Source organism: Chroicocephalus ridibundus, chromosome 13, assembly GCF_963924245.1.
Source record: "Chroicocephalus ridibundus chromosome 13, bChrRid1.1, whole genome shotgun sequence".
Taxonomy (NCBI): domain Eukaryota; kingdom Metazoa; phylum Chordata; class Aves; order Charadriiformes; family Laridae; genus Chroicocephalus; species Chroicocephalus ridibundus.
The window spans coordinates 10,621,526-10,634,052 of NC_086296.1; the positions used below are offsets into that span (position 1 = coordinate 10,621,526).

Below are 12,527 nucleotides of genomic sequence, written 5' to 3' on the forward strand. Positions count from 1 at the left end.
ACCATTCACTCGATTTTAGCCCTGACTGGCTTGAGTGTTGGCATTAATAAGAACCACTTTTTTTCTCTTCCACTGGTGATCACAGGGTTTTTATGATACCTGACATAGCCACGAAGGATCTCAGATTAGATTAGATTGTTACTCTAAATTTTGTGTTATTTTTAGAGAGAGTGGTATGTATCCCTTCATATTGGAATTTTAATAATTCTGACAAAGACCTCTTAATTATCATAAGTATTATCTTAGAATGTACCTCACCAACCTGATGGCCTTCTCTGATGAGATGGGTGATTCTGGGACAAGGGGAGAAAAGTGGATGTTGTTTTTTGTTGGAACATGTTAAAAATTAATCTTTTAGTACTGTTTCCAGGCAGTTCTTGTTTTTACCTGATGTTTTGTTTTTCCTTTCACTCCAGGGCCATCACTGAGCAGAAACAGAAAATGAAGCGTCTAGGGTCAGATCTGACGAGTGCTCAGAAAGAGATGAAAGCAAAACATAAAGCCTATGAGAATGCAGTTGGCATTCTTAGTCGTCGGCTACAGGAATCTCTTGCTGCAAAGGAATCTGCTGAAGGAGAGCTGAGCAAACTAAAAGCACAAATCACTGATAGTGGAAACAACCAGATTGCTCAAGTATGCAGATGCCTTTTAACATTTTTGGTACAAAGATACAGCTATCTTGTTATTAAATTTAGGTCTTGAAATATTATTTTACATTGAAGTGATGAAAATATTAGGAATATAAAGCTAGATAAGAACATAGTATCAGTGTTCTGAGCACTGAGAATTTCCTTAACTACATTTGAAAGAGGTGATATGGCAGGCGTTAGTTTGGTTGGTTTTTTGTTTGTTTTTTTTTTAAATTTTACTTGTCTTTCAAATTACCAATTGTAATCCAACCTCAAGAGGATGATGAGCCTTAGTGCTAAATTTACTGATGAATTTTTATTGTTGGTTTGGGGTTTTTTTGTTTTTGTTTTTTGAAAGGCTCGGCATCTGAAGATTTTTCCAATATTGTAACTCTCACTGCTTTTTTTCCCTCTTTGAGAGCTAAAAGTTTTTCAGTGTAGCCATAACTTACTCATATATGTTATGCCTGTGATAAGAAAATTCATTTATTGGGGGAAGCTCCAATTTCTTAGACCAATGGAGCAAGATGTCAAATACACTAACAGCAGTAGCTGGATGCAAGAGTGAAAAGCTCTGAGCAAGACCTTTACATTAAGCACTAGCATCTCATTTAATATTTGCTAGAGAAGTAGACTTTTTAACAAAACCAAAGTTACTTCTGTAGATGGGTGATATATTAATCATGCTTGTGATTCCTTTGTCTTTAGGAAAGGATTCAAGCTCTGGAGACAGAATTGCAAGCTGTTAGCAGCAGTAAGTTAATGCTGGAAAAAGAGTTGCAGGAGGTGATTTCACTTACCAGCCAGGAGCTTGAAGAATACAGAGAGAAAGTGCTGGAACTTGAGGATGAGGTGATTGCTTGAATTTGCACAGTAGGTGGGAAGGTGACAGTAAAAAGTACCTGAGAGGCAGGGGAGAAATTTTAGTACCATAATTTTATTCCAACAGTGCAGGAAATCAGAATCTAACAGTGTTTCTTAGGAAACACTGTGTCAGTGAGACTTGCTAATTTTGCTGCCCCGTGCTGGTTCTTCATGGTTTCATGAATCATTGTTGTACAGGGGAAGAGATGATGAGAGCGAAAAGTAGTTCCTGTATTAGATACCAGCTGTGTCTGGTCATGAGACGGTGAGGATGTATGAATCACTATCTTTTAAAACTATTTGGAGATGTGGACGCTGAGTGATTCTGAGGGCAGGGTGGTGGTGTTCAGTTGTAGAGTTGCATAAAAAATAACACGTATCTACTACTCTTGATCTGCACATGAACGGTACTCCTGGATTCTGCTTTCTAGCACGCATTTTAGTCTTCCAAAAGGAAAAAATACCTAACTGAGCTTATTTTGAAGTGTTCATTTTAAAAAGAAAAGGGAAAAAAAAAAAAAGAAATCCCACTCTGGGAAAGCAAGACATTTAATGAGTTTAGCTCACAACTTTTTTGTGGTAGTAATCTGGAATTGTTTGGCTTTGTTTGCTTGACTTGTTTTTTTCTTTGGCTATAGCTGCAGGAATCTAGAGGCTTCAGGAAGAAGATAAAACGTTTAGAAGAAATTAATAAGAAGTTGGCCCTTGAACTGGAGCATGAACGAGGAAAACTTACAGGTCTTAGTCAGTCCAACGCTGCTTTACGGGAGCACAACAACATCCTAGAAACAGCATTGGCAAAAAGAGAGGCAGACTTGGTACAACTGAATCTACAGGTATTTGACCTTTTGATATGATGCCTTAAGAAAGGCAATAGCTCATATTTCTGATAACAGGATGAAGACATCTTCACTTGTGTGATAGAAAGTTGGTGCATTTTCTCTGGGTCTGAGTCTCCTGTGTGTTGTGTAACAGCAGTAATACAGGGGGCTAAACAAGAGATCAGAAATGAGACTGCACTCAACAGAGCTGTTTCTTTCGGAAAAAAACCAGATCACACTAAAATATTTGCAATAGTGAAAGTGTGGCTTTCTTAAGTTGTTTGGAACGTACCAACTGTGTTACATATGGATTCATTGAGATGAATGATTTTTATGCCAATAGTAATACATTTGTGGGGTGTAAGCAAATGGGAATATAGGCAATGAGCTACCGTTTAACCATAGCTACTTTTAAGGTTGAAGGGTAACATGGGGAAGGAGTTATCAGTGAACAGCAGAGAGAAGTTTTGCAGTCCCTGCATAGGCTTGTGTTTATATTTCCTCCACTGGCATTTCTGGTCTTCCAGTGAGCCCACACAAAACACGTGTTTGTTTTTGTGATTTGATACAGGTTCAGGCAGTCCTAAAGCGGAAAGAGGAAGAGGATCAGCAAATGCAACAACTTATTCAAGCTTTACGGGATTCCTTAGAGAAAGAAAAGTCAAAAGTTAGAGAGCTTAAGAAGCAGGTAAAGGCTCATCTTTCATTTTATTTACTTAAAAGGTGATTTAAATGTAAAGTATTGGAAAAGTAGCTTGAAACAAAATCTCTGCTTTATAATAGACTGCGTCCTGCAGGATCTCTGTCATGATGGCCAGTGGCTGAAAGATGAGTTGATGTCTTTTCTGTTGTGCCCTGTGTTTAGCATACTCATTGACTACCAGGAAAGTTCTATTCTGACTTGTAACGCATGAGACATATCCTGAAGTGATGATACTTCATTCAAAAAATTCACAATGAAAAAGCAGTCTAGCAAACATGCTTCTTCCACTATATATAGTTATTAACTGCTTTTAGCATTAATAAGGATAACACCACCAATAATAAGTTTTGTAGACAAAAAGAGAAGTGTTAACAGCTGTCCAGCTTCCTTCTTGATTTGTTTTGTACCCCTTCAGTCTAGCTTCCTTTATGATGCACCTACAGTGATAAAACAAAAAAAAAGCTTCTTTTTTTTTTCTTTTAGGAAGCAGCAGCCAAAGCAGACGCAGCACACAACCGCCGTCACTACAGAGCTGCTGTGCTTGAGCTCAGTGAAATCAAGAAAGAGCTACATGCCAAAGAACTTCTTGTCCAAGCCCTTCAGGCTGAAGTAGACAAACTGCAGTAAGTAAATGTCTGAGTTCTTAAACAAAAGTAAATAAAACAAATTCTCTGTCAGAGACATACATTAATGAATTCTTGGTTTTGCCGCTCTGGAGTGGATTATGCTGAAATGTACCCCAGCTGAGTATGACCGCAAGATGGAAATTTGGACTCTAGGCGAATACTTGCATTTTTTTATCTGTTTATAATTCAGTTAGACCTGAAGTGCATGCTGTATTTTTACAGTTTCAGCACAGATTTCTACTCCTTAATGTTACTAGTAAGGATTAACACTCATATATGTCCTGTTATTCTTCCCTCTTTCACATCTCTGAGAAACTACATACAGGATAAATTCCATTGTTGAATATATTCCACAATACATTCAAATTCAATTTGTTTTTTTGTATAGAAGGTATTTTCTTGCATTATAAGAAATTATCAGACCTACACGAGAATGGATCTAATGTTAATTTTATTCCTCTTAAAACAAACGCAGAATTGCTGACAGATTTTGTTTGTTTTACTGTGTAATCTGTTGTTTGTAACTGGACTATACCAGTGCTCAAAGATATATATATATATTTTTTTTTTAATATTTAATAACATGTATCGGTCTCATATAAAATCTTTTTTGTTATATAACTCTTGTTGTGAATGTGTGGGCAAAGCCTTCAGTCAAAGCTATAACTAAGCAGGTTCCATGGACTGTCATGTCATTTATGGTTACGTAGCTAACCCAATGAAGTACTTGTTTCAGAGGACAGATTGAATAACTGCTGTGTCTGTTAATCCTGCTGTGCAGGGTGGAGGATGAAAAACATTCCCAGGAGGTATCACAGTTCCAGCAAGAGCTGGCAGAAGCCAGGTCTCAGCTCCAACTTCTGCAGAAAAAGCTGGATGACAAGCTTAGTGAACAGCCTGTAGTAAGCCAAGAGGTAAAAACTGCACTTTTACTGTGTTTATCCTTAGTTATGATACATTGTATGACTTCATTTGTCTTTAATTCAGCATTTTTTAATGAAGTTTTGCTAGGTTTTCTTAGAACCAGGAAGGGCTCATGAGACATAGGTAATAATATATCTCAGATTTTGTGGTTGATTGCACATACAGAGAACTCCAAATCAAATACTTTTTTTTGACTTTTTTTTTTTTTTCCTGGTAGGTGGAAGACCTCAAGTGGGAAGTAGAACAAAAAGAAAGAGAAATTGAAACGCTTAAGCAGCAGCTGGATATGAGCGAACAGCGCAGCCACAAGGAGTTAGAAGGGATACAAGTTGTCTTGCAGGTATTTAATCTAGCTGGTGGAGATTCGGATGGATAACTGTTATTGCTGTAGAGGGATAATTAAAACAATATTTTTATTGTTTAAAAGCATACTTATACTTTTCTGATATTTTTGCTCCAAATTTTAATTCATAAAAGCTTATTCACTATGTGTTTTGCAGTGTCTTTACTTCTCTGTTTCACTTTGACTGTGCTGTTAGCTTTGTATTTCCTTGACCTTACACCATTAAAATAGGCTACTGACATTTTTTTTTAATCTAATTTCTGATTTTCTGTCAGGGCAAATTGGTTTCAAATAGCAGTGTTATGTGTTTCTTTTTCAAGTTTCCCCTGGAAACTGAAAAAAAATGACAAAAACATTAGTTGATGGTAATTTTTATACCGTTTCCCCATATCACGTTGATTCTCTTCTTTTCCCATTTAGAATATAAAGACTGAGCTGGAAGTGGCGAGGGAAGACCTGTCGGTGACTCAGAAGGATAAGTTTATGCTCCAGGCTAAAGTGACTGAACTGAAGAACAGCATGAAGTCGCTGCTGCAGCAGAACCAGCAGCTGAAATTGGACCTGAAGCATGGCAAGATGAAGAAGGTATTTAAATAGGAAGAATGCATGTTGTAGGGTACTGAAAAATACTCTGCTAAAGTACCAGAACATACTCTGCTGCAGGAAACCTGGTGAAAACTCCAAACTGAAATGCCTGCCTGTGATAGAGACCTACTGATGTTCTGATACTTAAATGATACATTTGCCTGCATATTGTCCTGTATTTAACTGTACTGATCTTGACTTCACACCTTTTACTTCAGAAATCTGTGTGTTTAGCATATTATCCTACATTTACATTTTGACTTATAACAATAAAGCAAAAAAGGTAGCACTTAAATAACGAATCATGGGCAAGTATGGAGTTGATGCCTTCTTATAGTTAATACCTTCCTAATGTTCATGTGTCTTTCCTCTCCATACTGTCTAGTCTTTAATTTTTCCACAATTTCAAACGGTGGTTTCTTTTGAGTTTTCTGATTTGCTACTACCACACAGAAAATGCAGTAATAGTAGATCTCTTGCTCTTTCTTTCCCTGAAGTGATATTCTCACTTAGTGAGACAGAATTTTGTGTGGAAGCCTGCGTTTCATTCTTTTAGACATTGGTCCTGATACCTTATGCTTCAGGTTCCAGAATTTCCGAAAGGATTTCTTTGATTGTACTTATTTTATTTTTTTTTCTGAATTGTTCAACTATACTGAAAGAACGTTATTAGAATTTGTGGTGAAGGTCCAAGTCATTTGCTTTAAATCCTTCCTGTTTTATTTCTTTAGTAGGATGAGTTCTTGATTATGTCCTTCTAGATGCTGTTTATTTATGAGCGTGGCTAGCAGATGACATTAGGTTAGGAACGTTTGCTTGTGACCCATGAGACCTAACATGAACGTGCCTCTGTTTCCTGCTCTATAATGCAGATATGTACCAGTGTGTGATGTGAGACTCTTTCTATGTGGTAAAAATGACATTGAGGAAATAACTTAATTGTATTTCTGGCTCTTTTTTTTTTTTTTTTTTTTTTTCCTTTAACCAGAGGAAGGAACTGAAAGGAGAAAATAACTCTTCAAATCCTGTGACTCCAGTCAAGATTCCTGATTGTCCAGTGCCTGCTGCCTTGCTGGAAGAACTGTTGAAACCATCGACAGCTGTGAGCAAGGAGCCTTTAAAAAATCTGAACAGCTGTCTCCGGCAATTAAAGTATGACCTGTTATTTTAAACCATATTAAATAATCTTAAAAATGTTTCCAAGAAAGCAGCTGCCAGCCTAAGGAAAAAAAGATTTCTAAAATGAATTTTTTTCCTCTTACTGGGACTATATTTAGGACAGCAGGATGATTCTGTCATTGTAAATGCTTGCTTAATATGGTAGTGAAATAAGGAAAGAAGCCTTTACCATAAACTAGACAAAATGTCCATCCTAAATCATACACAGGATTTAGCTATTTCTGGTTGTTCTTGCTGGTGGAAAAGCTGGTGTTTCTCTCCCTTCACAGCATCAGAAAGGCTGCTTGTGGTAGGAGCCCAGTCCATGTGTTAATAAGAACCCTTTACAGAGGAAGTTCATTCTGCCAAAAATATGTGCCAGCCTTACATGGTTGCACCTGAGATTCTGAGCAGGAAAGCTACAACTTCAGGGAGACAGGGAGTTCAGGTTATTAGGAGAACTGAGCTGCTATTATCACCTCAGTCGATGTTTGAGGGGAGTGAGCCTGTGATAATGTCCTGTGATCGGTACTAGCAGACTAATCGCTTTGCTAAGTTGGTGTCTGACTAAAATCATAATGTGTTTATCTACTTATTTTTCTGCGCTGCTTTCCTTACCTCTACTTCCCATGTTGTCTTTTGTACCTGCAAGAGTACCATGTTCGTCAGGTTGCAGTCACTTAAGTGCCTTTACTGAGGAAATAGTGCGGCATCATCCCTGGCAACGAGTATGTGCAGCAAAAGGAGCTGCTCCATTGTTGGCCCTTATTTTTTGAATTAAGCGTATTATATTTGTTTTGCTCTTAAATTTAAGACAGATACTTCCTGTAGGCATCCTTCTTTTGTATACAGCTATAGCTTAGATAGTCTTGGAGAAGGTATCAATAATCAGAAAAGTAATTTTCTGATCTTGCATTTAGCAGATAGCTTTTTCTGCTTGTTAATTTTGGCTTTTTTGTTCTCAATATTTTCAAAAGGCAAGAAATGGACAGCCTTCAGCGTCAGATGGAGGAACACACCATTACAGTACATGAATCAATGTCTTCGTGGACTCAGATTGAGGGGCAGCTAATGGACCTTACCTCTACCAGTCCTGCAACTCCATCAGACCAGCGGGAGATTCCTACTGCAGATGAAAAGGAACAGAATTGTAGTGTTAGTGACAAGGAAGCTTTGACACTATAACCTCCTTATCAGTTGTCTTTCTTCCTATTGCTTTAAGTATGTAAACAAATCTTTATCAAAATTATTTATTTATTTCATTTTTAAAAATGGTGTTCAGAGTTGTGCTTTTGCCTGTAGAAGCAAAGGGCACGGACTTGAGAAACTGGTGTAATATTAAATGCAGAATGTGCTATTTCAAGGGTTTGTTTGAAACCTTACCATAATAATTCTGTCATGTTGGGGACTGCCAAGTGGTAAATATGGCTTATTTTGGGGTTTAGTAAGAGATTCAGATGAAGGTTTAAAATGGAGTCAAGAAGAGCATCTGTTTCCAAGTCTGTATTTGTTCAATCTGGGTGAGTTTGTGAAGGAATGTCTGTTAATTATGTAACATCAGGGTTTTGGTGTGTTGTTGGGGTTTTTTTTATCTGGGGGGAAGAAGGGGTGTGTGGTGTTTTCCCCCATCTTGGGTTGTATCTAAATCACAGGGCAAAATAAGTTCTGTTCACGTTCAGCCATTAGCAGTGGTTGAGAACTGGATGTTCCGAGCATCCTCTCTCCTCCCTCCTATAATCTCATACTCTTGAAATTCAGATTACAGATGCCTGTATTTAAAGGAAAAAAATTTCATTTGAAGCCATTTCTAGTTACAAAGATGACTTCTGACCTATAACAAAAGAAACAAGACTGTAAAGACAAGCACTGCAGACCAGCATGTGTCTTTGGCAGATTTGCCTGGGATGTTTTCTGAAGCGTTGCAGTTTTTCTCTTGCAGTTGCAGGCCAGTAGGGAGCTTTGCTTCACTGCACAAACACTTCTTGGCACCTTTTTAGTTCAACTTTTGAAGTAGACACCCTTGAAAAAGGTATGCGTGTAATATATATATATATAAAAAAAAGAAAAAATCATAATTTTCTGACTTTGAATATCTGTTTTAATATGCTTATATACTGTAAGTTAAGGCTGACCACGAGGGTTTTTTGTTACTGTCATTGTTTTAATGTTACATTTAAGTTTGCTGGTTTTTGACATACTGTACAAATGGCTTAGGGAAATTAGCCCCCAAAGCCAGAGCTTTTAGAAATGTAATTATTTTTACTGTAAAAGACAAGATTATAATGCCTATAAAATTATTATTTTTATTAGCTTTATCTTCTCCCATACACTTCCCCTACTTTTTGCACCCTCTATCGCAAGGTGTCCACCGTGATGGGAGATGTTGGTACTGTGGCAGCCCCTCTGCAGAGCACCTTGACTAGATTATTATTAAAGCAGCCCATGTCAGATTCCTTCCCCTTTGGTCCCGTTGCTCCTTGTGGCTCGTAGTGCAGTGATGAGCCTGCCCTTTCCTCATTCAGAAATTCAGCGTGGAGGTGCTGCTTTGCCTAATGTGCAAAGGGCTAAAGCAGAAATAAAAATATGTGTGACAGATTACTTTGAAGATTTAGTGACAACTCATGTACTAATGTGTTTTTGTCTTTAAAACGTAAAGAGAACAGGTCAATTATATCTGCTTTAGGTTGGCATTTAAAAAGCAAAAAAATAATAAGTACAAGTAGATTAAGTGGCTGGGGGGAAAAAAAAGGTCTAGTTCATGTGTTTTTCCAAAGAGACTGTTGCTGCTTTTGGATGGGTTTGGTTGGTTGGAGGAGAAAATAATTGCAGTTTGCTTAGCAGTAAGACAAAAAACAAGCAAACAAACACCACAAACTCACCCATATTTATCCGAAGTCTGCTTTCTTATAACTACCAATTCAAGCTCTAGTCCAGTTAAACACTTGGCACCTAAAGTATCTGTACTAACTGATTTCGTGCCCCCCCAGTTACTGGATTTTAACTTATATTTTATTGGGATCAAAGTCGAGGTTTTGAAAGTGGTGAAGGAAGAAATGCATTAGCGTGGCATTAGGTGCCCATCATACAGAATTACCAAACAAGTCAAAAGTCAGAAGCTTTACAGACTAGCTTAGACATGTTAATGTCTGCATACTGCTGTAGTCTGCTATGCCAAGTATATGGTACTGATTATCTCGCTGCTGTCATGTTCTTGAAGTTGCCTGTATATTAAGTTCGAAGAAGAAATAAATACACAGTATTGTTAAAGAACAAAATTAAAACTACGTAATGAATAATATATTCAGTATAAAAAAGTTATCACACGTTCAGGATCTTAAATAAAAAAAACCCACACACTTTTGCAGCATTAATGTTGCTATTCATTCTGGTAAATACATTGCCTACAGTTAAGAATCCATTATGTTTTAATCTCTTAAATTTGGCAGCAGTTGTATGATTAAAGGTTTTACCTGGCATCTAAGAAGCCAGACTTGTTAGAAACCTTCGTAGTTCTTCAGAATGTCTGCTCTCCTTTTTGTATCAATAATATACTGCGTTCTGTTTTCAGTGCAGTGCTGCATTTTCTCACTAGCTCCTTCTAAAGACATCTGAGCTTCTACAGTCGAGTAGCCTTAGATGCATGTGTTTCCTTTTAAAGATCGGGGAGCTGTTGTGAAGTGCTCAGATTAGATTTCTGCATTGACCCACCTGTCTCTCCCTGAAAGCACCTGGACAGTAGGTATTTCATTTTATATTCACCATGTGGGGTTTTTTTCTATAAGCAGAAGCACCATGCCATTTCCTTAAATGAAGGACAGACGATGAGACTCCAGGGTCTAAACCTGGTGAGGTACTAAGTCAATTAAGTTGCGGAAGTCACCAGGAAGCCTTCTAGAAGGAGCACGCAGCATGCGATAAAAGCAAGGTCTTGTCTTTGAAGCTCATCAGCTATGTTTCTTAATTATCTAGAGAAATAGTTGCTGTTTTATTAAAAAGCCTCACCCTGAGGCTGAGCATGCTCCCTCTACAAAGCTTCAGGTCTCTGCTGTCTAGGCAATAAAACAAACTAGTTGTAGGAATGAAAACTGCCTCCCCTCTGCCTGTCACAGCACTGCCAAATACATCATAGGAAAATCAGTGCCTCAGTAACACTGGTGTGCTTACAGAAACTGAAGAGTAACTTCTAAAAAGATTTTTTTTCCTTTTTTTTTTTTTTTTTTTTTCCTTTTTCAAGCACTGCAATAGAATGTATTTTTTGTGTCTGTTTCCTCGGTGGTTGCTACTTACTAAACCAAGGCTTGTTGATGAAGGAGAAATGTCACTGTAATGTGAGAATGTTTCCCAAGTGATGGAAGCTGGTAAATGTGGCAGCATTACTTTTTCAGATGCTGTTGGGTTTTTGAGGACTCTTGAAAAACTGTGCATTTAAAAAAAATAATCAAAAACCCAGCAAACCCTACAATGGAAGGAAAAATGTTAGTTACTGAGTCTCTGGTGTTGCTGAACATTGCATAATGCTCCATTCTATTGTCTTCCAGATTTCTTGGAAATATTTGTGCACTGTATTGGGATCAGCTGAGCCCCTTATCCACTCATGCGGTGGGAGGATCTGATCCCATACCGTTTATTCAGGCAATACCCTGGTTGAAATCTGTGAGAATTTCACAAATGTAAGGAGTAATACCTAGAATGAAGGTCCTAGTGCTCTTATTTTCATGGATTACTCATTCCTCATTAGGGGAGTGAACGGCAGAGGCCTGGGTGTTTTATTGCGAGTTATGACAGCACTGAAGGGGTGCTGGGGACAGGCAGTACTATCAATACAATTTTAACTTAAAGATGGCAAATTTCGCTACTGGTGATGCAAAAGCTTGTCATGTATGATTTAACTTTGCTGGGGAAGTGTGAATAGTTGCATGTAACTTGCTGTGACCAGAGTCTTTAAACATTTTCATGTGAAAGCAATTACAGTCCAAATTAATTACTAATGCTCATCAGCTGTCATCTGACGTGTCTCCTGCTAACGTGTAACACTTCAGTCTTGGGCAGTAGGGCGGCCTAACTTCCAATACAGATGCACAGATTTCTAGGGGAGGGAAAGGTGTTCTGGATATTGTAGAGGAAATACTGTTACGTTTTATACATGACATTCAATAATGTCTGCTTAGGCTGTATTTGTAAAGATAGAAGTTCATCGTTTCATGTTCTTGAGTGGATAACCCAGGGGACGGAGGAGTTACACTATGTACAATTAATGTTTATGATCATACAAAGCATGTTGATTATAAAAATAATGTGCATAGGAATTCCTTTAAAGGTTTTGTGCAATAAACTATTTTTGGTAAAGGGCTCCATCTTGTTTTTACTTTTAAGGAGAAATTGGTATTATCTTCTCTTTGGTTTTGGACAGTAATTTTTATGTTTAGGATTCTGAACCTGCTGTATAGCCACTTTAAGGAGAAAAAAAACCACAACGCGTCTAATGTTGATTGTGCTTTTATTTCCATTACATTTCCTTTTTCTCAGTGGGGTGAGCATGTTAGGAAAGAAGCGTAATGAACCTTATCTCCCTTGGCCTGAATTTGCCAACACCCGAAGTTTGAGTGTACAAAATGGAACAAGGCGGAGATGTCCTATTGATTCTAAGTTAGCCGATTCCCATGATGGGGAGAGAAACGGCTGCACCGCGCCTGTAACATTAAACGGGGTCAGTTGAAAGGATGTCGTCAACCTCTTTGCGAAGGCCTGACATGTTGCCTCGTCATTTAAACCAGCGACCGAGGGGCTGGCGGATGGCACAGGTAGCTAGCTGTACGGGTAAGTGGATGATGTTACACCTCATGGGGGGATGAGTTCAGATCTGTGAAGCGTTTT

General features: G+C 38.0%; 1 protein-coding gene across 2 annotated transcripts in view; it reads left to right on the forward strand.

Annotated features, from left to right (window-relative positions):
* The window catches only part of GOLGA3 (golgin A3), a 29,153-nt gene extending 17,154 nt beyond the window's left edge, over positions 1-11,999 (forward strand). For both annotated transcript variants that reach the window (XM_063351011.1, XM_063351013.1), the window contains exons 15-24: positions 417-633; positions 1,338-1,481; positions 2,132-2,329; positions 2,886-3,002; positions 3,501-3,640; positions 4,425-4,557; positions 4,785-4,907; positions 5,331-5,495; positions 6,484-6,647; positions 7,631-11,999. In XM_063351011.1, the coding sequence (XP_063207081.1) occupies positions 417-633; positions 1,338-1,481; positions 2,132-2,329; positions 2,886-3,002; positions 3,501-3,640; positions 4,425-4,557; positions 4,785-4,907; positions 5,331-5,495; positions 6,484-6,647; positions 7,631-7,838 (1,609 nt within the window). In that variant the 3' untranslated portion in view covers positions 7,839-11,999. The remainder of the gene's footprint in view (positions 1-416; positions 634-1,337; positions 1,482-2,131; positions 2,330-2,885; positions 3,003-3,500; positions 3,641-4,424; positions 4,558-4,784; positions 4,908-5,330; positions 5,496-6,483; positions 6,648-7,630) is intronic.
* The last annotated feature ends 528 nt before the right edge of the window (positions 12,000-12,527 follow it).